This window comes from Lissotriton helveticus, chromosome 7, assembly GCF_964261635.1.
Source record: "Lissotriton helveticus chromosome 7, aLisHel1.1, whole genome shotgun sequence".
Taxonomy (NCBI): Eukaryota; Metazoa; Chordata; class Amphibia; order Caudata; family Salamandridae; genus Lissotriton; species Lissotriton helveticus.
The window spans coordinates 141,673,943-141,697,847 of record NC_136068.1 but is presented as its reverse complement, the minus strand read 5'-3'; the positions used below and the strand labels follow the sequence as shown (position 1 = coordinate 141,697,847).

Here is a 23,905-nt window from a genome sequence, read left to right as displayed (position 1 = left end):
TCTACCCGATTCCAAAAGAGACGCATCCGTCACTACTGTGAGATCTTCGATGTGGAAGGGAGAGGGGTCTGCCTCTGACCCAATCGCAGTTTGTCAAACACCACTGCAGGTCTTTCACAGTGCCCTCTGATATCTAAACCAGGTCAGTGAGATTTCCTCGATGCTGTGCCCATTGGAACTTCAGGTTCCATTGCAGAGCGTGCATGGTCCACCAGCAGGATTCCATGAGGCCCAACAGCCTCAGAGTTATTCTCACTGAAATCCAAGTTAGAGGCTGAAACATCTTAGACTCACCGTTTGGGAGGATAGGCCCAAAAATGCACTTTGTCCAGAACCACCCCTATAAAATGGAGCATCTGAGGGGGGAGTCCGGTGGGACGTCGGCACGTTGACAGTGAACCTCAGCAAATGCAGGAGGTTTGCCGTAGTCTGGAGGTGGGAGATGACTGCTTGGGACGAGCCCACCTTCAACAACCAGTTGTCGAGATTGGGGGGGGGAAGAAGACTGGAACTCCTGATCTCTGCAGATGGGCTGTGAACACCCCCATCACCTTGTGAACACCCTGGGGCACTTGTGAGGCTGAAGGGGAGCACAGCAAGCTGAAAGAGGCCCATTGTAAACTGCAGGTAGCCACAATGGGCAGGCAGGATGTGGTTATGAAAATAGGCATCCTGCAAGTTCAGCGCTACAATCCAGTCTCTTGGGTCCAGGGCAGACAGGACCCGAGCTTGGGCGAGCATCTTGAACTTCTTATTCGTGAGGAAGTAATTGAGGCCTTGGGAGGTAGAGGATAGGACGAAGGCCTCCATCCTTCTTTGTGACGAGAAAATAGAGGGAATAACACCCACAGCCTATTTCTGTCCCGGGAACCCGCTCTATAGCTCCCTCAGCTACGAGTTTTGACTTCCTCACCGAGTAAGGCAAGATGATCCTCAGTCAGCCGATCTTACACTGGAGGCAGGGATGGAGGGGTATTCTTGAAGGGGAGGGAGTAGCCCCTTCAGATGATTTGCAACACCCACCAGTCCGTGATGTCTTGCCAGTAGTGGAGATGATGGCGTAGGCTGCCACCACGCCATATGGCGCAATCTTGCAAATGATCCTGGGGGTTCGGTCAAGGAGGATTTTTGCAGCTAAAGAGGAATTATGGCTTGGCATCTTGCCTCCCGACCCTCGGGGTAAACCGATTCAACAGCCACGCAGATGTTGCTGAACTTGCAGGGCCCTCAGGCCAGAATAGGGTTGGCATTGTTGGTAGCCCCTTTCATAGCCACGAAAGGAGCAAAAAGCAAACCGGTGGATGTAGTGGTGTGGCCCAAGGACTTGGCCGTAGCCCGTAAGTCCTTGAAACACTCAAGTTAGGCATCAGCTTTGTCTCCAAAGAGACAGGAGCCATCAAAGTGCATGTCCATAGAACTAGCTTGGACATCCCCTGAAAAACAAGACTTTCTCAGCCTTGCATGGTGACGTATGCCCACGGTCGTGGAAATCGCTTTGCCCAGCAAGTCCATCATCTCCAAGCCACATCAGCTGGCGAGCTTCACTGCATCTCTCCTGTCTAAAATGGCTTGGGAGAGTAGGATACAGTCCTCCTCCGAGAATCTGCATAGCACCTGTGCAACCATGTCCCATTTCGAATGGGAATAATGGCTCAAAGGCATGCAGTGTTCACCAACCGCAATGCTAGACTGGCGGAAGCATTACAGTCTCTTGAATCACCTGTCCGGGGGAGCGGAAGGTAACGTGCAGCAGGAAGTGGAAGCTTGAACCACCAGTGAGGAAAACTGGGTCCCCTGGTGCAGGGTGAAGGCGGCAGGTAATCGTTCTATTTACAGGAGCCCATGTGCTGGGGTTTGCACCAGGCCCCCAGAAGAACATTCATCAAGGTCTAATTGAAAGGCAGCAAGGGTTCAGAGCTGAAGACACCAGATTGCTGTAGACGTTCGTCTTGACTGCCACTGTAGGGAGCTGCAGGTCCAACACCTAAGCACCACCATAGCAAATGAAGCCACCTCCTCAGTAGCTAGGTTAGGGAGAGACAGCATGCCAGAATCTGGGAAGGCGTCCAGGCCACTGGCATCACCCAGTTCCTCATACCAGTCCATGTCTTGGGGTTGTGGGATTTTTAAGGGGTCGGGTCGGGCCGCCCCCCCCCCCCACCAAATGCTCACCCATCCGCATAACCTTTCAGAATAGGGCAGATTGACCAACATGGAGCCATACCGCTCTGCCGGTGCCAGCCTCTAGGTTGGTGGACACCAGACCGGCTCCATGTTGTCAGGAATGAGGATTGGGGAAGCACTACCGGTGGGCGCCGGCAAGGATCTCGGCAGCGGACGCGGCACCGGGGAAGGTCCCTGTGGAGGTCCAGTAGGCGGCTGTGACGGTCCAGTAGGAGGCTGTGGTGCCGGAGCCAAATGCACAGAACCCACAGGACCTTCTCTGTCAACAGCCTGCAGGGCCCGAGGGCACGCCAGCAGCGTCAGGTCGCCCAAATATGGTGCACATGGCATCATAAAACTAAGTTGGGCAGGGGTCGCTCCCGGCCACGGAAAAAAAAGGGCAACGCGGAACAGACTTGGGTAGCCACTTCGCGGAGCGGGCCTTGAACGCAGAGGTTCCTCCATCATATCGTGTGACGGACAGGACGAAGCACGTTCTACTTCTTGTGCTTTGTGGTGCCTCTTACCTGACTTTGATGAAGAAGACTTCCTTCATCGAAGCGGTGCTCGGACCTTCCTCTCACCCAGACCGAGATTTGCGAGGCAACCTCCGTGGTGCTGGACGCCGGGCCACGATCAGCTTTTGGGACCGCCCCCACAAGGGCTTCGGCGCCATGGCCTGGCAATTGGGGCACAACTTTGTCGTGGTCGCACTCAAGGCACCAGAGACACTAAGTGGGAGGTCCGTGACCGACGTGGCACGGTTACAGGTACTGCACAGCTTGAACCTCGAGGTCTTCTTGCTAGACATCCCTAGCACACCAAAAGGAGTCGACAAAAAGTTAAAAAAAAAAAATGTCAAAAAAAATGACAAGGGTTAAGCTCTTAAGACGGATCTGCACTGGCTGGTGTGGAAAGGAAAGAACTAATGTCAGTGGGTTGGAGTGGCAGTTATATGGGCTTCACAACAACGAGGAACAGGACCAGACGACGTTGCGTAAAGTCGACTGACGCCATCTACCGGAAGGCAGGGGTATTGCTAAGAAAAATCTTCCAGATCAAGCGTGACGCCTGGAAGTTCAAAGGTAAGGAATCTGCAGCTAGATGTCTCTATCAAATACTATACCTTCTTCATCTGGCAAACGATGTTCTTCTATAAAAGTACAACTTGCAGCTACAACTGCCTATGGAAAATTATCCTAAACCTTTTTCTCTAAAATGCCTGTGGTTAAAGATTTTCTCGAAAGAATAAGGAAAATGCTACTTACCAGTATGCATCTGTTCTTGGCATGTAGAGCTGCAGAGTTGCACACTGTGCATAGATCGCCACCTAGTGTTGGGCCCGGATGTTTGCAGTTTGTTTTTGTCCTGAAAAGTTCTTTGGAAGTCACAAGATGGGTGACTCCTCCTCTGGACCATACTGCGCACAGACATCGGCTCCATCCTCAGATTGTTTTTCGCCATTAGGGAAATGATGTAGCTTTGCAAGAAAAGGAAGGATGTCCGTGTAAACTATCTAATTAAGATAATACTGGAACAGACGAGGGTAGCCGGGGAGGCAGGTGGGCGTGTGTAACTCTGCAGCTCTACATGCCAAGAACAGATGCTTTTTCCGTTCGAGGCATTTGAGCTGCAGATTGCACACTGCATAGATTGTATAGCAGTACCCACCATTAGCGGCGACCACCCCTATCATTTGCAGCAGTTCAAAATAATGTTTTGAGAACAGCCTGGCCCACATTAGCTTGTTGCTTAGTTTGCACATCTACACAATAGTGTTTTGTGAATGTGTGCGGTGTAGACCATGTAGCTGCTCTGCAGATGTCATCTAGAGGAATGTTCCCTAAAAATGCCATTGAAGCCCCTATTTTCCTAGTGGAATGGACAACTACCTTATTCTGATGCATTTGCAAGAAAGGTTCTTGAATGGTTAGTGCTTGTAGTTCACTAATTCTCCGTAGAGAAGTAATGGCTACTAGGAACGATAAATCAATCAATCAGGAGTTTGTTAAAGCGCAACTACTCACCCGTAAGGGTCTCAAGGCGCTAGGGGTGGGGGGGGGGGGGATGTTAAAAATTGTAGTTCACATTTATGTAAAGGTTTAAAGGGAGGTCCCATTAGCCGTGCGAGAACAAGGTTTAAATTCCACACTGGTGAAGGTGGTACTCTGGGAGGAATTATTCTCTTAAGGCCTTCCATAAAGGCTTTAATAGCAGGCACTCTGAAGAGAGATAGATGCTGTCTGTTTTGAAGATCTGCTGCTATAGCTGCAAGATGTAGCCTAATAGATGTGTAGGCTAAGTTACATCTTTGGAGGTGCAGAAAGTATCCAATGATGTGTTGAATAGACACGTCTAAAGGATTAATATTGTTGTTGTGACAATATATTACAAAACGTTTCTACTTAGCTGCATAGCATGCTCTAGTGGTTTGGCGTCTAGCTTCTTTTATAACATTCATGCAGTCTGGAGGAAGGTTAAGATATCCAAATTCTAGGATTTCAGGAGTCAGATCGCAAGGTTGAGCTGAGCTGGGTCCGGGTGCCTGATCTCTCCACGGTTCTGTTAAAAGGCGTGGAGACAGGTATAGTTTTTTGTGTGGCACTACAGACAGTTGTAGCAGTGTGGTGTACCACGGCAGTCTGGCCCATGTTGGAGCAACTAGGATGAGGGTCAGAGAATGCTGCTGTACTTTGCGTACTACTAGTGGCATGAGTGGTAAAGGTGGAAAAGCATACACAAATTTGTTTGACCAGTTTATCCATATTGCATTGCCTTTGGACAGTGAGTGTGGATATCTGGCGGTGAAGCTTGGGCATTTTGCGTTTTCATGGGTGGCAAAGAGGTCTATCTGAGGTTGTCCCCACATCTAAAAGAATGGTTGAAGAACTGTCGGATGAAGTTCCCACTCGTGGATCTGTTGTGTCTGACGACTTAACAGATCTGCTATGATATTTTGAACTCCTGGGACATGCTGGGCTAAGAGGAATATGTTTTGAGGTATAGCCCACCGCCATATGTTCTGTGCTAGCTGAGAGTTGCAGGGAGTGTTCCTACCTGTTTTTGTATGTAATAGACGACTGTCATATTGTCCGTGCGGACTAACACAGTTTTGTTTAATATTTGCTATTGAAAAGCTTTCAGTGCTAGGAATATAGCTAGTAACTCCAGATGATTGATGTGGAGTAACTTTTGTTGCGGTGTCCACCTGCCTTGTGTGGTGTGTTGCAGTAGGTGGGCCCCCCAGCCGGAGAGCGATGCGTCCGCTGTCAAGATTATCTGAGGAACTGGCTCTAGGAACGGTCGTCCCTTGGAAAGGTTTTTGGTGTTCCCCCCAGCCGGAGAGCGATGAGTCCGACCGTCTACCAACACTAGGTCTGTTAATTGATCTTGAGCCTGGTTCCATTGACGTGATAAGCACTCTTGGAGAGGACACATTTGAAGTCTTGCATGGGGCACTATGAAAATGCAAGAGGCCATCATCCCTATAAGCTGCATAAACACTCGTGCTGGGAGGGAGTGTTGTGGCTGAAACTTTGTGAGAAGAGTTTGCATGCTGGCTATCCTTATTGGAGTGGGATAAGCTAGCGCTGTTGAGGTGTTTATTGTGGCACTGAGGTACTGTTATACTTTGGATGGTTGCAGATGAGACTTGGTGTGGTTTATTGTAAAACCCCAAGTTGTGGAGCAGTTGGATTGTGGCATGGGTGTGTTCTACACACTGGTTGTATGAGCTGGCTTTCATGAGCCAGTCGTCGAGGTACGGGAAGACGTGGATGTGCTGTCTTCATAAATGTGCCGCCACGACTGCTAGGCACTTGGTGAATACTCTTGGTGCTGTAGTGACCCCGAATGGGAGTACTTTGAATTGATAGTGCTGCCAGTCTATTACAAATCTGAGATACTTCCTGCGAGCTTAGTGAATGGGAATGTGGAAGTATGCGTCCTTGAGATCTAGGAAGGAAATCGTTTTGTAGTAGGAGAGGAAGGACTTGTTGGAGTGTGACCATGTGAAAATGGTCTGACTGGATGTATATGTTTAGCTGTCTGAGGTCCAGAATAGGCCTTAGAGAGCCGTCCTTCGGGATAAGAAAGTATAGGAAGTAAACCCCTTGAAGATATTACCTCTTGCTTTAGCAGTGATAGATGTTCTTGTGACATTGGGCGCTGTTTGGGTGGTATGTTTGGGGGGAGATGTTAGTTCTAGAAAGCAACCTGACTGAATAATTTGTCGCACCCACCTGTCTGATGTGATGTTGATCCAGGCAGGAAGGAATTGTTGTAGTCTTCCCCCCACAGGAGTGGAATGTGTGTGGGGGGGGGGGGGAAGCGGAGGAAAGTCATTGGGTAGGGGTGGTGGCAGAGTGGGAGATGTTGGTTTTGCCTCTGTTGTGGTTACCCCTGTAACCCCCTCTCTGGTAGCCTTTAGTGAATGTGGATTTGCTAGGGGTCTTGTAAGAAGTGGAAGGGCTTTCGGAGGAGTAGCCTCTTGCGTTGCCTTTAAATGATGAGCGACGAAAAGAACGTCTGGGAGCTTGCAGTTGCAAGGCGCCCATAGATTTTGCTGTGTCGGTGTCTTTTTATTTTTTCTAAAGACCCATCAACATAAGGGCCAAATAAATGGTTTTCATCAAATGGCTGATTTAGGATGGAATTTTGTACTTCAGGTTTAAAACCTGAAATGCATAGCCATGCAGGTCTACGCAAAAGGGTACTGGTATTAATTGCCCTTGAGGCAGTGTCTGCAGCATCTAGGGCTCAACAAATTGAAGTATTAGTAACATTTGTACCTTCTTGTATGAGTTCATTGGCCCTATTTTTATACTCGTCTGGTAGATGCTGCATTATGGACTCTAGTGCATTATAATGTGCCCTGTCGTATCTTGCCAATAAAGCTTGAGTATTGGCAATGCGCCATATATTAGCTGCATGTGACGCCGTGCGCTTACCAGTGGGGTCAAGGAGTTTAGATTCCTTATCTGGTGGTGAGGCCTCACCTGATGTCTGTGAATTAGCACGTTTACGTGCATTGGATACTACTAAAGAATCTAATGGTGCTGGACCTCTAATGTAAACTGGGTCTGTAGTTGCAGCTTTGTATTTTTTCTCAATTTGAGGCTGGAGGACCCGAGCCCTGACAGGATCTTTAAATACCTCTGTTGCGTGCTTAATGACCCCTTTAAGAATTGGCAAAATGGCAGTGGACCTTTGTGTTTTATCAAAAGTGTCCAATAGGAAATCTTCCTCCACAGTATCGGTGTGTAAATCAACCCCATGGTACTGGGCAGCTCTTTGGACTAATAGATAAAAACCTATAGTGTCCTCTGGTGGGGAAGGCCTGGAAAGATATACATCGTCTTGTGGGACTTAAGGCACATCAGAGGTGTTATAATCATCCCATGGGTTAGGTGACTGAGGGGGAACTATTGGTCCCTGCTGGGTCATGTGCACCCCCACCTGTGTCATCAGAGAGTGTATCTACATCTTCGTCTGGGTTAGTGGATGGTGTAGGCAAATGATGTGGTGGAGGTGTAGGAGGAGGAACAGTATGGGGTGGTAGTGGAGAAGGGACCCTTAATGGAGAGGTTGCAATGTCTCTCTTCTTTGGGGGAGGAGTAGATGCAGGCGCCTCTAGTGGTCTTTTCTTGGAGCTAAGACCTAGTTTTCCAGTCTTTGGATCCTTTAGAAGAGACTTTTGAGTAGGATCTGGTGTAAAAAGCTCTTCTGTGTCTGGCAGATCCTTCGGCATCGAAGTTTTCGGATCCGAAGGTTTCTTTGGCACCGACTGGGTAGTTGGTCTAGAGTCTTTTGGCAAAGACCTTTTGAAATGTTGGTCTAGAGTCTTTTGGTAAAGACCTTTTGAAATGTGTTTCACTGGAACGTGTTTTTTCGGTTCCGGGTGTTTTTTCGGCTCCGAAGCGTGAGAGTCGGGACCTTTAGGTGGTTTTTACTCAGCTCGGAGTGCGATTTCGGCATCGATGAGCCGGTGCCAGTCTTCGGCGCCAAGTGCTTAGGTGTTGGAGCAGTGGTCGGCGTGGTTGAGGAAGATGGCTTCTTTTTTGGTGTCGGTATGGGATCAGCACCGGGAATAGGCAGACTCGAGCCAGAGCTGCCTGAAGGCTTAATAGGCTTCTTTGCCGAGCCCGAAGGCAGGGCGTGGGAAGCAGTCTCTCGGTGTGCACCCGGGCCCAAAGGTGGGGGTGTGACCGAAGCCTTTTTTGAGGGTGTCGAGGAAGGGTTGGGGTCGACTGTCTTACTTACGACCCGTTGAGCTGGAGTGATGTCCTCGACGTCTTAGTCTTCGGCATCAGAGGAGCTGGCACTTTCTTCGGCCTGCTGGTGTCCTGGCACGTTGACGCCCTCAGCAAAGAGGTCATCGGGAATAGATGCGGACGAGCGAGCTATTGTTCTTTGAGCTCGTCAGCCCCGAATCATCATTTTGGAGCAGAAAGAAACAGGCGGAAAAGTCTTTGGCCTCGTGCTCCGGTGAGAGGCAGAGGTTATACGCTTCATGTAGATCAGTGTGGGGAAACTTCGACCCACATTGAGGGCACTTCTTGAATGGTGTCCTTTCCATGAGCCAGAGAGTAAGGCCTTAGTAGGCCCGAAGGCCTTCGTCGACGACCAGAATCGAAGACTTTGAAGTGGTGAAGAATCGCATTGATGTGGAGCGCGATCAGAACAATACCGTTGAACTGGGTGAGGATTGCGCGCTGAAGGAAATTCGGTTCCAAACTGGAGCGCAGCAAACGCATCAGAGTCCGATAGCGGAAAAAAACAATCTGAGGATGGAGCCGATGTCCATGCGCAGTATGGTCCAGAGGAGGAGTCACCCATCTCGTGACTTCCAAAGAAATTTTCAGGACAAAAACAAACTGCAAGCATCCGGACCCAACACTAGGTGGCGATCTATGCAGAGTGCGATCTGCAGCTCATATGCCTCGAACATAATGTATTTCCACCAGTTAAGTCCTCCATGGGAGCTTTGCTCAGTCTAAATGAATGAGGCCACCCCCAGCTTCTTTACAACATCTCACATGGCAAGCAGCTTTCCTAGGTGCTATTACTTCTGGGCATACAGTTAGTGAGATTCAGACTCTATGCACTTCTGACCCATTTACAGCATTCCTTAGTAATAGAGTGTGTTAATGAGAACAAACTCCAGTTTTCTTCTCAGGGTGGTTTCGGATTTTCACATACATCAAACTATTTCCTTACCCAGATTTTTTCATAATCCATCAATGCTAATAGAGAAATCTTTAAATTTTTGTTAAGTTATTGGATGTAAATAATTTTATTTTGGAAAAAAAAAAAAAGACTGCCAGACCTTTGTTTCATAAATTATGGTCCAGTGCGGACAGGCTTACCTTCTTCAAAACAATCAATTTCTAGACAGATTGTAGTGTTTCCTGTATTATTTCATACCAGATAGGAAAGAAATCCCTACCTAGACAAAGCATATTCCACACACGGAACAGCAGCTACCATAGACCTTCTTAGAAATGTTCCCATTTAAGACATATGTAAGGCTGCGACTTGGAGATCTGTTCATACTTTGAATTTAGACAGTAGTGGCTAGTAAGACTCCAGAGCGGATACCCAAGTAGGGCAGGTTTCTTAGAGGAATCTTTTCAGGCGATTGTTGAAGCGGTTTTTAATTTCATGTCTGCCTATTTCTGGGATGGGGTTGCTATGTTATTCAGTGCTTAAGACTATTGATTAGGATCCTATAGAAAAGAAAAAAATGATATTTTGCTCTAATCTTACTTTGTTCTCTTCCAGGAGAATCCTCAAAGTCATAAGCAACACTCCCATCTCCCAAAACAGCACTCAAAAATGGCTTCACCCTGGATTCCCAAGTTCTGTAAAAATTGCTGGACCTTACCGTTAACTCTGAGTCATAATGGGATACAGGGGATACTCTGAGGTTCTTAAAGACACAGTGCCTGTTTTCTCTGCTATGCATCACAGCACACAAGGTCTCATATTCCCTTTTAAAAAAGGCTTGTGAGAGATTTTCTATGGTCACTTTGTTTTTAATAGGGACACATTTTTAATAACTCTGCTTTCTTTTAAAATGAAAACTCAAAGAAATCTGTCCATTTTTAACCTTCCTGTAGGCTGCAAACATTTATGAAAGGCACTATGGTACAAAGCTTGTTATACATATACGGATAATTTTTAAAGTGCTCCGGGATCCCCGCATGTGGGCAGGCCTATTCAGTGCTCATGACTGATGAGTATTCCCCTGGAAGAGAACTAGAATTACAGATGACACCTTTCCTTCTTCTGCCATCTTCAAGTGCAGAGAACTGCCCCTAGTTAGCAGAAGCAGGGCCTTCTTGATACAAAAATTAATTTTATAAGACTTATCAAGGCACTAACATTTTTTAAATCTGCACGTAAGCAGGGTTGCAGCCTAACGAAGGCAAACAGTTATCATTTACATTCCATCATCTCTTTTTGTTCAATTGTGTAAGCCAAGAAATTGAGCAGTCTGCAAGGATTCTTTAATAGTCACTGGAGGAAAAATCAATGAAAATGAAACTTTATGTAAACCTCCATTTTAACTCTAGTAGCTTTCTAAATACTAGTTTACGGACTGATCACTCGAGCTGAAACAGATCGAATCTGCCATGCTGAGCAGGCCTCAGTACACTATGGGGAGACACAAACCACCTGAGCCACAGCCAGAACTGCAATTGTGGGAACCTACTCAGATTTCTTCAGAGGCGCTCGAACACTCAAAAGTAGGAGTTTTTAGGAGGTGAGGTGAGAATCTCCAACACATCCCGTTTAAAGAAGAGTTGACAATCCCAAAGAAAACTTTAGAAAAAGGGTCAGACACCGGAACCAGATTGAGAGGAGGAGAAATCTCCAATTCAGATCGCTTCTTACCATGAAGGGAGGTGACCTTAGGTTTTTTGTGCTACCTCAAATTAAAGCGACTTCAGGAGCAGGTGGGAGTCATTCCTATGGAATGTAATCGATTTGCTCTTAAATTGAGGCTACCATCAGCATGTCCCGTCACACAAGTGGTTTGTGTAAGCATTGATCAAGATATGACATTCTGGAAGTCTCAAGACATTACAGAGACTGTAGCTGAGGATATACAACCAACACAATCAGGCACTCTCAACAGGGCTTGAAGCCCAAAAACTACCAAGGGCACACAATTCCAAACACTCACAACGAACTTGAAGGTTAGTCTAAAGAAAAGTGAAGAAACAAAATATATACAAAAAGGCTGCATACCATCACCCACCAAACCAGTACAACTGCAGCAATTACTCCTTGGTAAATAACAAGAGCCTATTGTAGATCTTAATATTCAGGACTTTCGCTTTGTCACAAGCTAGATAATTACGCTGTTTTTCATGTACAGAAATAACAAGGGTCAATAAAGAATGAGTAGCAGAACTTTATGTTCTCTGTACATACCATACATTTATAGAATTTTCCAATACTGTATGCAACATAAATACAATGATAAAATACTGGATATGCAGAGGGTTTTAACAGCAGCCAAAAATTTCACTTTGTACACCCTGGATAAGGAACCTGAACGAGTCCTGCTTGCAAGTTACCCCTCCCCCACATATGCATCTTTCTCTCACAAAATAGCCCCCCAGAACTGTATGGCCAGGGAGGCAATGCCTGCATAGCCTACCCCCTCCAACATCCCCCCTTTATAACTGCCACCAAATCTTTTATGTTCTTTGGCAAGCAGGGAGGCTCTTGGGGGCAGACAGTGCTGGATCATGTGGCACAGGCAAGCCCCATATGTTACATAAAAAGTAAATTAGCTACAAAAAAACATAATCATTCTTTGCTGTAGCTACCCTCAGTAGGAGAGTAGCTTCATATGGTAGGGCACCAACTCAGTACACTGCTAATCAACCCACAGATCGTTGGCTCCCCATACAAACCAATTCTCTAATAAGTCTCGACTCCTTTCCTCAATCCCTCTTGCTCCTGAAAGTCGTTTCAGGTTTGTTCCCTGTTGCCTTATGCTACATGGAGCTGGCATGTCACTGATACAACAATAGAAATTAGAATACTGGTTAAAAACTTAGTGAATCTTTCTTAACACCATTCTCAGTATTCTAACACCCTAAACTAAAACGTTGAAGTAGGTTCATATTATACAGCTCAAGAGGCATGGATACAAACACAACAATCTTGATTGCAGATATATGGCTGAGAATTGTCAAAAGCCCTGAAGAAAAGAGCACATCCTTTGATGGCCAATAACGTAGAGGGCAGGCAATGCCTTAACAACATGGGCACAAACCTATGTGCACAGCAACATCCAGCTACTCAATCTCTCCAAGCCCCTCTGTGGCATGAAAATTACTGGAGTGCAACTTTCTTTAGCAACATAAGCTTATAACTAGTTTTGTGGGAAGTAGACTCACCAAAGCAAGTGTATTATTGTCACTCCCATAACACAATTGTTGTGAGCAGGTCCCAAGGTTATCAAAATACACATTAAAATATGCCAAATCCTGTGGTCATCTTTTATTATCTGACCACAAGGCAAAGTACACAGAGCTTTGATGGGCCTATACAGTCATCATGGCAGAATGCCCCACATCCTTTACACATAATCATGGCTTTAAGGCGACAGGAACAATGCAGAGATATCTGTTCAACACCAGCACTCTGTGCAAACATTTGAACCGAAAGAGAAGCAGTGATGGAATCTGGCTGATTAGAAAGCTGCAAGGCAACGTTTTTGCTAAATCGTGGGACAAGACCGCTGGCAGCACCACAGTGACATACACCCCTGCTTAACTTCAACAGCTTCCCATAAAATGATTTTTTGATGTTCAGCTGTGAGGGCAGCAATGAAGGTTCTAGGGTATGCTGGCTGCATTTCACAGAGCCTCTGGGAAAGCCAAGGTCTGCTAGGTCAATAACCAGTGGAGCACCTTGAAAGTCTTTCAGTTCAACTGGAGGGATAGGATTCTCCATCTTGGTCTGAGCACTTTCCCTGAGGGAGCTAGAAAGTATTGGCAGATTGTTTTTCATACTAACAAAGTCATGCTGATAGTCCTCTGGTAACCAATCTTCCTGTGCACCTACTTGGGTACCACCATGCAGAAACCCATGCCCACGAGCACATACAACATTTGCCTGTATTGTCCGTGAAGCTCGCAGAAGACCTTCTGATGTGGATACATTACCTGGTAATCGAGAGTCTAAGAAGTTTATATCTTGAACATCTGGGTAACTTTCATCATCAGAGACTGCACCTGGAAAAAAATCAGTACTGGAGGTAAGACGACTAGGGGCACCGGATTGGTGGGCACAAATATGGCTTTCCTTTTTAAACACATCACTGGACAGTGCTGGGGGGTGTTCTATGAAAGCAAGAGGGATTTGCTGACTTTTAGGGCTACAGGGAGATATTGCTGCCGATAAGGACAAGTTTTCTGGGAGACCCTGTTCACTCACACCCTTTAGGAGTTCCTGCGAGAGGTTACCAGACACAAACTGAATACCATTTTGTGGAGTAGGCTGGTTCTTAAGCTCTTCCGGTCTAGGGAACAAACTAGTAGCTTCATCATTCACAGCCCTTAAGAAATTTGGACCAGAACTGCTAAATGGAGGTGCAGAAAAAGGAAAGGACAACTCTTTTTTTGGCTTCCTATCAGGCTGAGCTGTGGACAAGACCTTTGTCAAAGAACTGTTCTGCAACAATTGTACCATTAACGGATTAGTGGAATTAATTGAGGACATAGGGTTTACATTTGAAGATTGTCTCGGGCTCTCAGAAGTGGTAAGAAAAGAAGACCTCAAAGAACTACAAGCACCAGAAGCATTTATCATCAAATCCAGAGGCTTAGACCCACTTTCAAATGTTTCTTTTTGAGAACAGTATGTGGAACAGGACGGATCTTCCTCTCTGAATGATTTTACAAGCTCATTTACTTTACACACACTTACATCCAATGCATATTCTTCACCAGTCTGTAGAGAGGATTCATTTTCTGTGTCTGCCTTCAAGAGATCGGTTTCACTTTTGGACGTGGGCTCAAATGAGCTTTCCCGTTGACACCAGGATACACTTTCCACACTGCTAATAACCTGTTTTTTTATTTCTTGACATTTCTTCCTCAGATCTTCCAAAGCAACTTCTTGATCACCAAGACCTTCCAGCGTGACATGGAGAGACAGAGATTCTACTATTGTGGTTTCATCTATCTCCTCAAAGGCATGAATGTCACGCGACACTTCTGCCATGATGGAGTCCAGTTCAGGAAATGTTTCAATTTTAGTCTTTATTTCATTCATGGTCGCTCTGCCACTGACCCCTTTAGCAACATTTAGAGACACAGCAGCATTTTGTCCAGTTTCATTAAGTCTTATTTTGTTCAATGGTTCCTCACATTCTTTAATAGCAGATGGTGAGTTGCTAGTAGCCAATTTCGAGCTGGAGCAAGAACTGACCACACCAAAAGTGTGGGACTTTTTCAAGTGCTCTGAAGCACTTTGGACATTCTCAACAATAGTAAATGCTGGGCCCTTTAATACACCGTTGAGGTTTTCAGTTTCTACAAATACTCTTTTCAGTTCTGTCTCCTGAGAGTTAGAGTGAAGACTGCAATCAGCTTTCAAGCTGCTGCTTTGAGAATACAAAGCTGTGTCTTGGATGCCAATCACCGGAGGAGAAACTTTGGTATGTAGAAGTGATCCTTCAGAGGATGGAGCACCCAGCTGATTGCTGACAGTCGTAGCGTGTAAACCTAGGTCGATTTTGAAGTCAAGAAGAGATTCAGAATTAATTTTTGAAAGGTCAGAGTCCTGTTTCAGCGACAAGTTAAATTCTTGCTCAGAACAACATTTGAGATATTCATTGGCTGACAAGCTGATAGCAACTGGCTTAAGAGTATCAAGATTATTTACATCTAGCCTACTGGACAAGAATAGTTGTGTTCGTTGAGTATTTGACGTCCGATTTCTACAAGTTCGCTTTGATGCCCTTGTGTAGTAACTGGCCTCTCTCCCTCCCCCTCCTTCGTCAGGCCCTCTGCCCCCTCCGGGCCCACCACCACCACCGATGGCAGTGCGAGCAGCCTCTCTCTGGGCACGGGCACGAAGAACACGGGTCTTAATGTTGGCATTGTTCCTGAACCCAGACCTGCCCCGCCTGGGAGACTCAAAACTTGGGATATCCGGGGAACAAATCTTGTATGCTGGCTGACCGTTAACCACCCAGGGTGGTTTGATCCGTGAAAGATGAATCTGAAAAGAAAAAAAAATAAAGACCTGTAAAATATCAAATGTAAATTCACTCCACAAATACATAGATACCTTTCTATAGTTTTAGTTCTCAATTCAGGTAGACATTAGTTGTTCGTTTTCATCAGTATTCATTATACATTCAAGCACTAGGTAAACAACAAAAATACACTGTAAATGAATCCATTCACTAAATGAATAACTAGTTTGAGTGGTTACTTTTTTAATCCTTACCCATCATCCACCTTCTTCTACATTAATTGACTAACTTTGCCAAACAAAGGAGAGAACAAGATGACTTTTGGATAAGCTTCAGTTGAGAACTTTGAGCATGGACACATGCAGGACCTCCCAAAGGCCTCATATTTTAACATATCAGCAGTTTCACAAACGGATACTTGCCATTACGGTCTAGGTAAGGGCAGTTTTTTGTATTGTAGAAATTGCCTAGGAGGTTCCCATTATTCTCCCTCCATCTGCCAATTGTCACTACTGGTCATTTCCAGGGCACTAATCGGATTCTCAATCTGGATAAATCTCTGGGGTCTAGGATGGTACTGTGAAAGGGGTTTACCATCTGAGAAAATACAAAACCTTTCATTTACCAAACCGCTGCTGGAAGGGACACCAAAATCTGCTCCACGGGCTTCACCTGTTATATGGTCGTAGTGGTGCCACAGACACGAAGGCTGAGCTTTAGCAGTCCGGATCTTCAATGAAAGTTGCGCCAAGGCAGGAGCCATTGCAGAGACAGGAATGGCATCTGGGTCAGAGCTCAATAAATTGCCAAACCAGCTGGATTAAAGGCATCCTTGTGGACTAGCACAGAGGTTACGAAGCAGTCCTGAAAGTGCCCAAAACATGTCCTGTCTTAAGGACTCTACCAGGTAAAGGTTAGCGGATGGTCAGGAAGAACAAGTTATTTACCTTTGTTAACGCTCTTTCTGGAAGAAACCATCTAACCTCATATTCCTCACCTTTTGAATACTTTCCAAGACATCAGAGTAGATCTGTGAGCTTTTGAGGAGTACCTCTGCACACCAATAGGTGCTGCCATGTGGCTCTGCACTGACACCGTTCACCTCTGAAAATGAGAGGTCTAGTCAATAAAGGCACCACACAATTGGACGCGGACGTCCATTGCTTTTGAAGTTATCCATGCCCTAAGGTGCAGAGCTTTAATAGCAAATTGGTGTTGACCAGTGTGTAGTTGTCCAGACTATGGATTTTTTGTTAATGGACAGAGTTCAATTCACAGAACAGGGAGTAAGGGAGGGTGGGTAAGAACTGGCGCTGACAACCAAGGAATCGGTGGGTACCGCGTCCACGTCCAGAAAAAAGCTAGAAACCCTGCTGAAGCGGTTATATCTATTGGATGGCCCTGCCAGAGCCACGGAAGGATCAAAATGGCTGGTGTGGTTGGCGGGGCAGAGCAGACAAACCCAAAGAGCATGTTATGGTCTGGCTTTCTTTTAAGTACTCCAGAGCAAAACCCACGTTATCTCCAAAAAGGCGAATGTCAGAGGACAGGTCTATAAGGGTTGACTGTACCTCACCAGAGAAAGTTTTAGAGTTTGTCTTGCTGGTGGAAGCTTGCACCACAAAGCACTATGGGGAAAGGTGATGGGTGAGACAAGCAGGGGTCGTTGGCTGTAGGAGAATGGTGCCACACAATCTGGCAATTCACTGCGGGGCCAGATTGGTTTTGCCCTGGCCCATAAAGGTGTGCCAGTAAGAGACTCAGAGTATTGGTCTGCCCTGGTTGGAGCACTTCAGTTAAAATGTTAGTTTCTACCTACAAGGTGAAGAGCTGGAAGGTGGAGAACCTCGGATGTTATTTGCATAACCACAGTGAAGGGAGCACTTTCTCTAGCTCCGGGCGAGACCAGGCCAGTATCTAGAGAGGTACAAATCCACTGGCGTTATCGTGGTCCTCTTGGCAACTTTCCTCATGGTAGAGATGCCCATAGGGAATTGGGAGTGAGACCTGTCCTGCAGAACCAGAACGTTGAAAGGCTCAATTGGAGAGGGCAATGGCTTAGCTCAATGGACAATGAACACAGCCTCAGTAGAGGTTGGGTTGGGTTGGGTTGGGTTAGTGCAGACTTGAAGAGCGCAATTGGAAGTACCTCGTCCTCTCATGTTGACTGAGCTGGCACAACAGGAATTGGTATGGAACATGGAGCCCGGACAATGCCCAAAAGGATCCAACTGGCAATGAGGACGAACTCACAGGGTATTCCCAGATGGGGAACAAAATGCCCAAAAGGATCCAACTGGCAATGAGGACGAACTCACAGGGTATTCCCAGATGGGGAACAAAATGGTGTTGGAAGCTGGCTTTGCATATACTATACCAAAGTAAGGTATAGTGTGCACAGAGTCCAGTCGGTCCCCAGAGGGATAGTAGAGGCTAAATTAGATAATCATCTACAGCTCTATTTGTAATAGTGTGGTTGAGCAGCTAGGCTTAGCAGAAAGGTGTGTTAAGAATACTCACCCAACCAAGGCTGATGTTACACACAGACAGAATCCAGACCAATTAGCTAATTATAAAAAATGTATACTTATGGTTTATTTATAGAACCAAGCAGGACTTGGTACAGGTAGGTAAAAAATGCTTGCAAATGCACGACTGTTCAAGGAAATACAGTTCTTGTAATTGTAATAGTTACAGGTTGGTATCGCTTTTCAGAATACTTGCAATTACACAGTAAATACTCAATAACCAAAATCTCCTAATATGGGTACCTGTGGGAGGAAAAATGGTTATTGAACTCGAAGTTAAGTATTTGACTTACAAGGCTGAGGTTTCGGGGTTAGGACCAAGGTTTTCCAAGGTCCAAGTGGACATTCTAGGTGCACCACCAGTGGCACTGGGGTGGCCGGATGCAGAGTGCAGGGGCCCAACGTTAGCCAGTGGGCTGAGGGAGCCTTTGGTTGGGGTCTGCTGGCAAGCAGGCCACTTGGGTGTGGGAGCAAAGCTCCTAAGGTTGCGGTCAGCTCTGCATGGGCCAACGACCGACACTAGAACTGCACCACAGAGGCGGCCGAGTGAAGGTGGTAAAGCAGTTGTCGGAGTCACTGGGTTTCTCAATGGGCATTGTCGGTTTCAGAAAGCTGCAAGCTCGGTTGGGGGGGGGGGGGGACTTCTTGGAGGGGACTGACGATTGGGAAGGTGACTGGGGATCTGGGAAGATGCTTGGACACGGTTTGTTGGGCCACTCAAGGTCAGGAAGGCGTTGAGGGCTGGGGTGTCTTAGGCGTCAGTTTCCTTAGGAGGCTGCAATTGGTCGTGGTAGGCGTCAGTCAATCAGATGAAGTCTGACTTCCTGGACCATTTCGGTCAAGGAAACAGCGGTCTTACCACCTTTGGTTGCGGTTGGGGACCCTTAAGTAAAGGCTGCAGGAGTAGTTTTGAGGCTTGTGGGAGGTCAGGGATCACTGGATCCAAACTTAGGATCGCCTTGGTGTATGGGCAGCACTCGGCCTCGGTAGCCGGGTGCAGAATTGCAGAGTCCAGACTATGAAATTTAGTCTTAGGTTTGAACAAATCCAGTGCTCATGGGAGACAGTCTGTTAATTCAGTTCAGGGCAGGTCCTCCGGGCTCTGAGGGTCTGTTGGAGACGCTTGTTTCTTCGCTGTAGGCAGGTCGTGGTTGGGACAGGCCAATAATTCTGGGGCCAAGTTAGTTGGTGTCCTCGGTTTTTTCCTGGGTCAGCACGGCTCTTCGGTTCGCCCTCGGGAGTCCACCCACCCCTACAGCCCACGCTCGGAACCTCGGCATCATCCTCGACTCCTCCCTCTCCATGAACCGCCATATCAACACTGTCGCCCCCACTAATTTCAACTGCTTTCACATCTTCAGAAAGACCTTCAAATGGATCCCTCCCGACTGCATAAGGACCGTTACCCATGCACTCATAACAAGCAGACTGAACTACGGCAACGCCCTCTATGCCCACACTCATAACCAGCAGACTGAATTACGGCAACGCCCTCTATGCCGGAATCAACAAAACTCTTCTACACAGACTCCAAACCATCCAGAATGCCGCAGCCAGACTCGTCCTCGGGACACTGCGCCACAAGCACATGACCCAACACTGAGGCCTCTACTGGCTCCCCGTCGAGAAGAGGGCCACCTTCACACTTCTCACCCACGCCTACAAATCCCTCAACAGCATCAGACCCAAATACCTCAACGAGAGAGTATTCTTCCACGTACCCAAGAGGAACTTCCGCTCCGCCAACCTCGCTCTGGCAGAAGTCCCCCGCATCCTTAAACAGAACCGGCGGGAGAGCTTTCTCCTATATCGCAGCCAAAACCTGGAAAGCGCTCCCTGTGAACATCAGACACTCCCAGATCCTGCACACGTTCAGGAAGTTCCTCAAGATCTGGCTCTTCGACTGAACTGGTGCCGGTCCCCGGATTTTGTGAAGGGGAAGTTTCTCTAGGGGTGAAATTTAGCAGACTGTGTTTAATGTGATGTTGGTGGAATATCCTTTGCATTTCTAGTTGAAGTACAGGACAGTGTAGCCTTGCAGGTATAGGCTGCATTATTGTCTTTAATTTTCTCTCAAGTGTCTATGCAGGACTGCACTGAGGACAACTTAAGAGATTATTTTTGATTGCTCCGGGGTCCACGCACATGGGCGGGACTATTCACTAGATTACTAAGCATTACTGTCTGTACTCTGATGCCAGAGCAGATGCTCAGGTTGGGCAGGCTTCGTTAAGAAATCTGTTTGCACAGTAGTGGTGTTGTCTTTTTCTCCACCGCCGGTTAGACTGTTGGGATGGTCTTGCCATTCTATTCACTAGATTATGACTATACACAGAGATCCCCTACTACAGGAGGAGTCGTTTCTTGCCTGTAACTCCAGTTCTGTAGTAGGGGTATCTCTGTTATTGTCATAAGCGCCCGCCCTCCTCCCCGGTGGAGAAAATGGTACTGTAATGTATGCTATAGGCCTTTCTTTAAACACCTTAAAAAAAAACTGAAAGTAAAAGGAGTTTGCTGTGCATCATGGGATACCGAGGGTCTCTGGAGAGTTGCTTAAAGGAACGGTATCCCTTTTCCAGACACACAATGGCAGCCTATGGGGGCTTGTCTGTCCATCCCTTCCTCTATCATTCCAAGGATTTTGTGAAGGGGAAGTTTCTCTATGGGTGAAATTTAGCAGACTGTGTTTAATGTGATGTTGGTGGAATATCCTTTGCATTTCTAGTTGAAGTACTGGACAGTGTAGCCTTGCAGGTATAGGCTGCATTATTGTCTTTAATTTTCTCTCAAGTGTCTATGCAGGACTGCACTGAGGACAATTTAAGAGATTATTTTTGATTGCTCCGGGGTCCACGCACATGGGCGGGACTATTCACTAGATTATGACTATACACAGAGATACCCTACTACAGAAGTTTGCTATCAAACTTCCCAGTTTTTTGTAAAGCCAATAAGGAGCTGTGGAGTTCGCAGTGACCAACTCCCAGACCATATATTCTACACGCTTTACTACACTTACAATTTCTATGAATGGACGTAGACACTGTATGGGGTACAGGGCTCATGCCTCTATACCCTCACCTTAGGACTGGTGCACCCTGCTAGAGGAGTGACTTACCTAGGCCTTGCCGACTCTTTACTTTTTTCTGCACCAAAACATGCAGGCTGCTGTGGCAGAGTGTGTGGGTTAAGTACAGGAGCCTCTAAGGGTGGTACAATAGGTGCTGCAGCCCTCAGAGGCCTTCCTTGGTCACAGTGCCCTTGGTACCCATGGTACTTTTTACAAGGGGCTCACCTGTGGCCTGGGTTGTGTCAATTGTGGATACAAAGGTGCAATTTTAAAAAGAACACAAGCCCTGGGAACCTGATTGGCAAAGACCCATGGCACATCAAGTCGGGTTGCATCAGATGTCAGTCAAAAATGGGGGTACCATGCAAAGAAAGCAAACTTTCCTACAAATGGTTACCAAGCTACTTTCTGGATTCACATGCTGTGCATTATTCTGCCATCTAGTGGGCGGGTCCGGCATCTTCTCCATTCTTTTGATGTGGTCATCAACAACCATTTGGTGATCTGTTCCTTCACTTATGTCCGATATACACCCCAGAAACTCCCTCCTGTGTCCACCATCTTTAATTTTATTCTGTGACGTCTTTGCTTTTAAAGCTTTGTGTGTTGTTGCTGTGCTGTCCTCCCACCTGCAAATATAAGAACCCGTCTGGCAGAGACAGGAGGATTGCAAGTGTATCCAGAAGGTAGTCAAGTTGGAAAACTACTCCTACAGGTAGGTAACTGTGCAACGAGTCCAGGTATTCCCTTACAAGTGGACCGGTGCTTTCTCTAGCAAACCCAAGGTGCTCTGCTAGTGAGGTTGAGTAGCCTAATGCTTATCAGAAAGCAGCGTTAGATATCTGCAAATGCACACAATAGTCAATAAACGAAACCCACAACTCAATAAGGAGATCTACACCAATTTATAAAAATAACATGCATCTTTATATAGGTTTAGGCACCAGAATAAATACGATCAAGTAAGTACGTTTCACAAGATACTTTTACATTTAAAACGTCGACAGTGCATTTTTCTGAAGCTGCAATGTAATCACATGGGAGGAAAAGCAAGTAGAGCATTCAGACAGAGTACAGCGACTTGAGAGACCAATCTTCTGTATATACGGTGAGCATGGGGAAAGGTCCAATGCAGAACCACCAGGTGACCTACAGCAGCACTAGGGTGTGCGGGTGCAGTAGTGCAATACAGCGTCTGTGCCCAATCAGACCCTCCAGGATTTCGCGATTTGCAAAAAAAATTGCGAAATCAGCAGTTTTGTAAAAATGCAGCGATTTTTACAAAACTGCCAGCGGAAATCCGAGGAATCCGCCCCTTCTATTGGCCCTGTGGTTCTCGCCATGGAGCCAATAGAAGGAAGGGGTCCTCGGGTCCTCACAGCAGGCAGGTGAGAGGTGGAGTGCTTATTTAAACCCCTCCACCCCTCTCCTGACTTGCTGCTGCTTCCTGCTTCTCACAGCCTGGAGGTATGTCTTAGTTTTAGTGTTTTAGTTTAGCTGCTGCTGGGCCCGCCGCGTGCCCCTGTGCGGCGGGCCCGGTGGCAAGGTGGGCCCACCGCACATGGTGGCAAGGTGGGCCCGCCGCACAGGGGCACGCTGCGGGCCCAGGGGATATATTTTTTAAAAGATATATGGCTGCTGGTCCCGCCGCGTGCCCCTGTGCGGCAGGCCTGGTGGCAAGGTGGGCCCGCCGCACAGGGGCACGCTGCGGGCCCAGGGGATATATTTTTTAAAAGATATATGGCTGCTGGGCCCGCCGCGTGCCCCTGTGCGGCAGGCCTGGTGGCAAGGTGGGCCCGCCGCACAGATGAACGCGGCGGCCCCGGGGGCATTTTTAAAAAAAGTATGTTGCTGCTGGGCCCGCCGGGTGCCCCTGTGCGGCGGGCCCGGTGGCAAGGTGGGCCCATAGCACATGGGCACGCGGCGGGCCCGGGGGATATTTTTTTTAAAGATATATGGCTGCTGGGCCCGCCGCGTGCCCCTGTGCGGCGGGCCCGGTGGCAAGGTGGGCCCGGCGCACAGGGGCACGCGGCGGGCCCGGTGGCAAGGTTGGCCCGCCGCACATGGGCACGCGGCAGGCCCGGGGGCATTTTTAAAAAAAACTATATGGCTGCTGGGCCCGCCGCGTGCCCCTGTGCGGCGGGCCCGGTGGCAAGGTGGTCCCGGGGCATTTTTTAAAAAAAAGGTATGTTGCTGCTGGGCCCTTGTGCGGCAAATGGGCACGCGGCGGGACCGGGGGCATTTTTTAAAAAAAGTATGTAGTGGGGGAAGTGGCAGTGAGGTAGGATAGGTGCCATGGGAAGGCCGCCGCATCAAGCCTGCTGTAACGAATAGTTTTACCTGTCGGTGTAGTTTTGCAGCTTGAAGATCTTTCTGGATTCACTATGCTGTGCATATTCCGCTATCTGGTGGTTGGGTCCGGAATCGTAGTTTTTTTTTTTTTTTGTCGTAGCCCAGGTGGGCGTCGACGTCCCACCATTTGGTGTACTTTCGGTGACGTCTGCATGCTTCCGGCGGAAGCTACCACCCTTGGGCGCCATCTTCGGATTCTTTTTTCGGTCTCCTTTTTCTTCTCTGTGTTTGTAGTGAATCCATGGCTATGTTTGTTAATCGTTTTTCAACGTAATTCTTTTCACGTATCTTGTAAGCTTCAACTTGCTTTCTTTTCTATCTGTTTCCACCCTTTTCTCCAGCCTCATCTTTCTGGCGGAGGCGGGTGGGTTCGCTAGTGAATCCAGAAAGATCTTCAAGCTGCAAAACTACACCGACAGGTAAGAAACTATTCGTTTTGCAGCGTGAATCATTCTGGATTCACTATGCTGTGCATAGATTTTGTAGCGGTTTTCGTTACTTTTGTGGCGGTTGGGTGGAAGATGAGCGTTGGTTGTTGAATATATGTTGAAGCACCTTTTGTCC

General features: G+C 47.2%; 1 protein-coding gene across 5 annotated transcripts in view; it reads right to left on the bottom strand.

The window, feature by feature from the left end:
* Positions 1-11,564: 11,564 nt before the first annotated feature.
* Positions 11,565-23,905, bottom strand: part of ASXL1 (ASXL transcriptional regulator 1) — a 146,738-nt gene continuing 134,397 nt past the window's right edge. For 2 of the 5 annotated variants that reach the window (XM_078651783.1, XM_078651782.1), the window contains exons 12-13: positions 13,868-15,414; positions 11,565-13,768 (exon numbers count right to left, since the gene is read on the bottom strand). In XM_078651783.1, the coding sequence (XP_078507909.1) occupies positions 12,688-13,768; positions 13,868-15,414 (2,628 nt within the window). In that variant the 3' untranslated portion in view covers positions 11,565-12,687. Of the gene's footprint in view, positions 15,415-23,905 lie in introns of all 5 variants that reach the window. The other 3 variants (XM_078651780.1, XM_078651781.1, XM_078651784.1) reach the window with 2 other exon arrangements.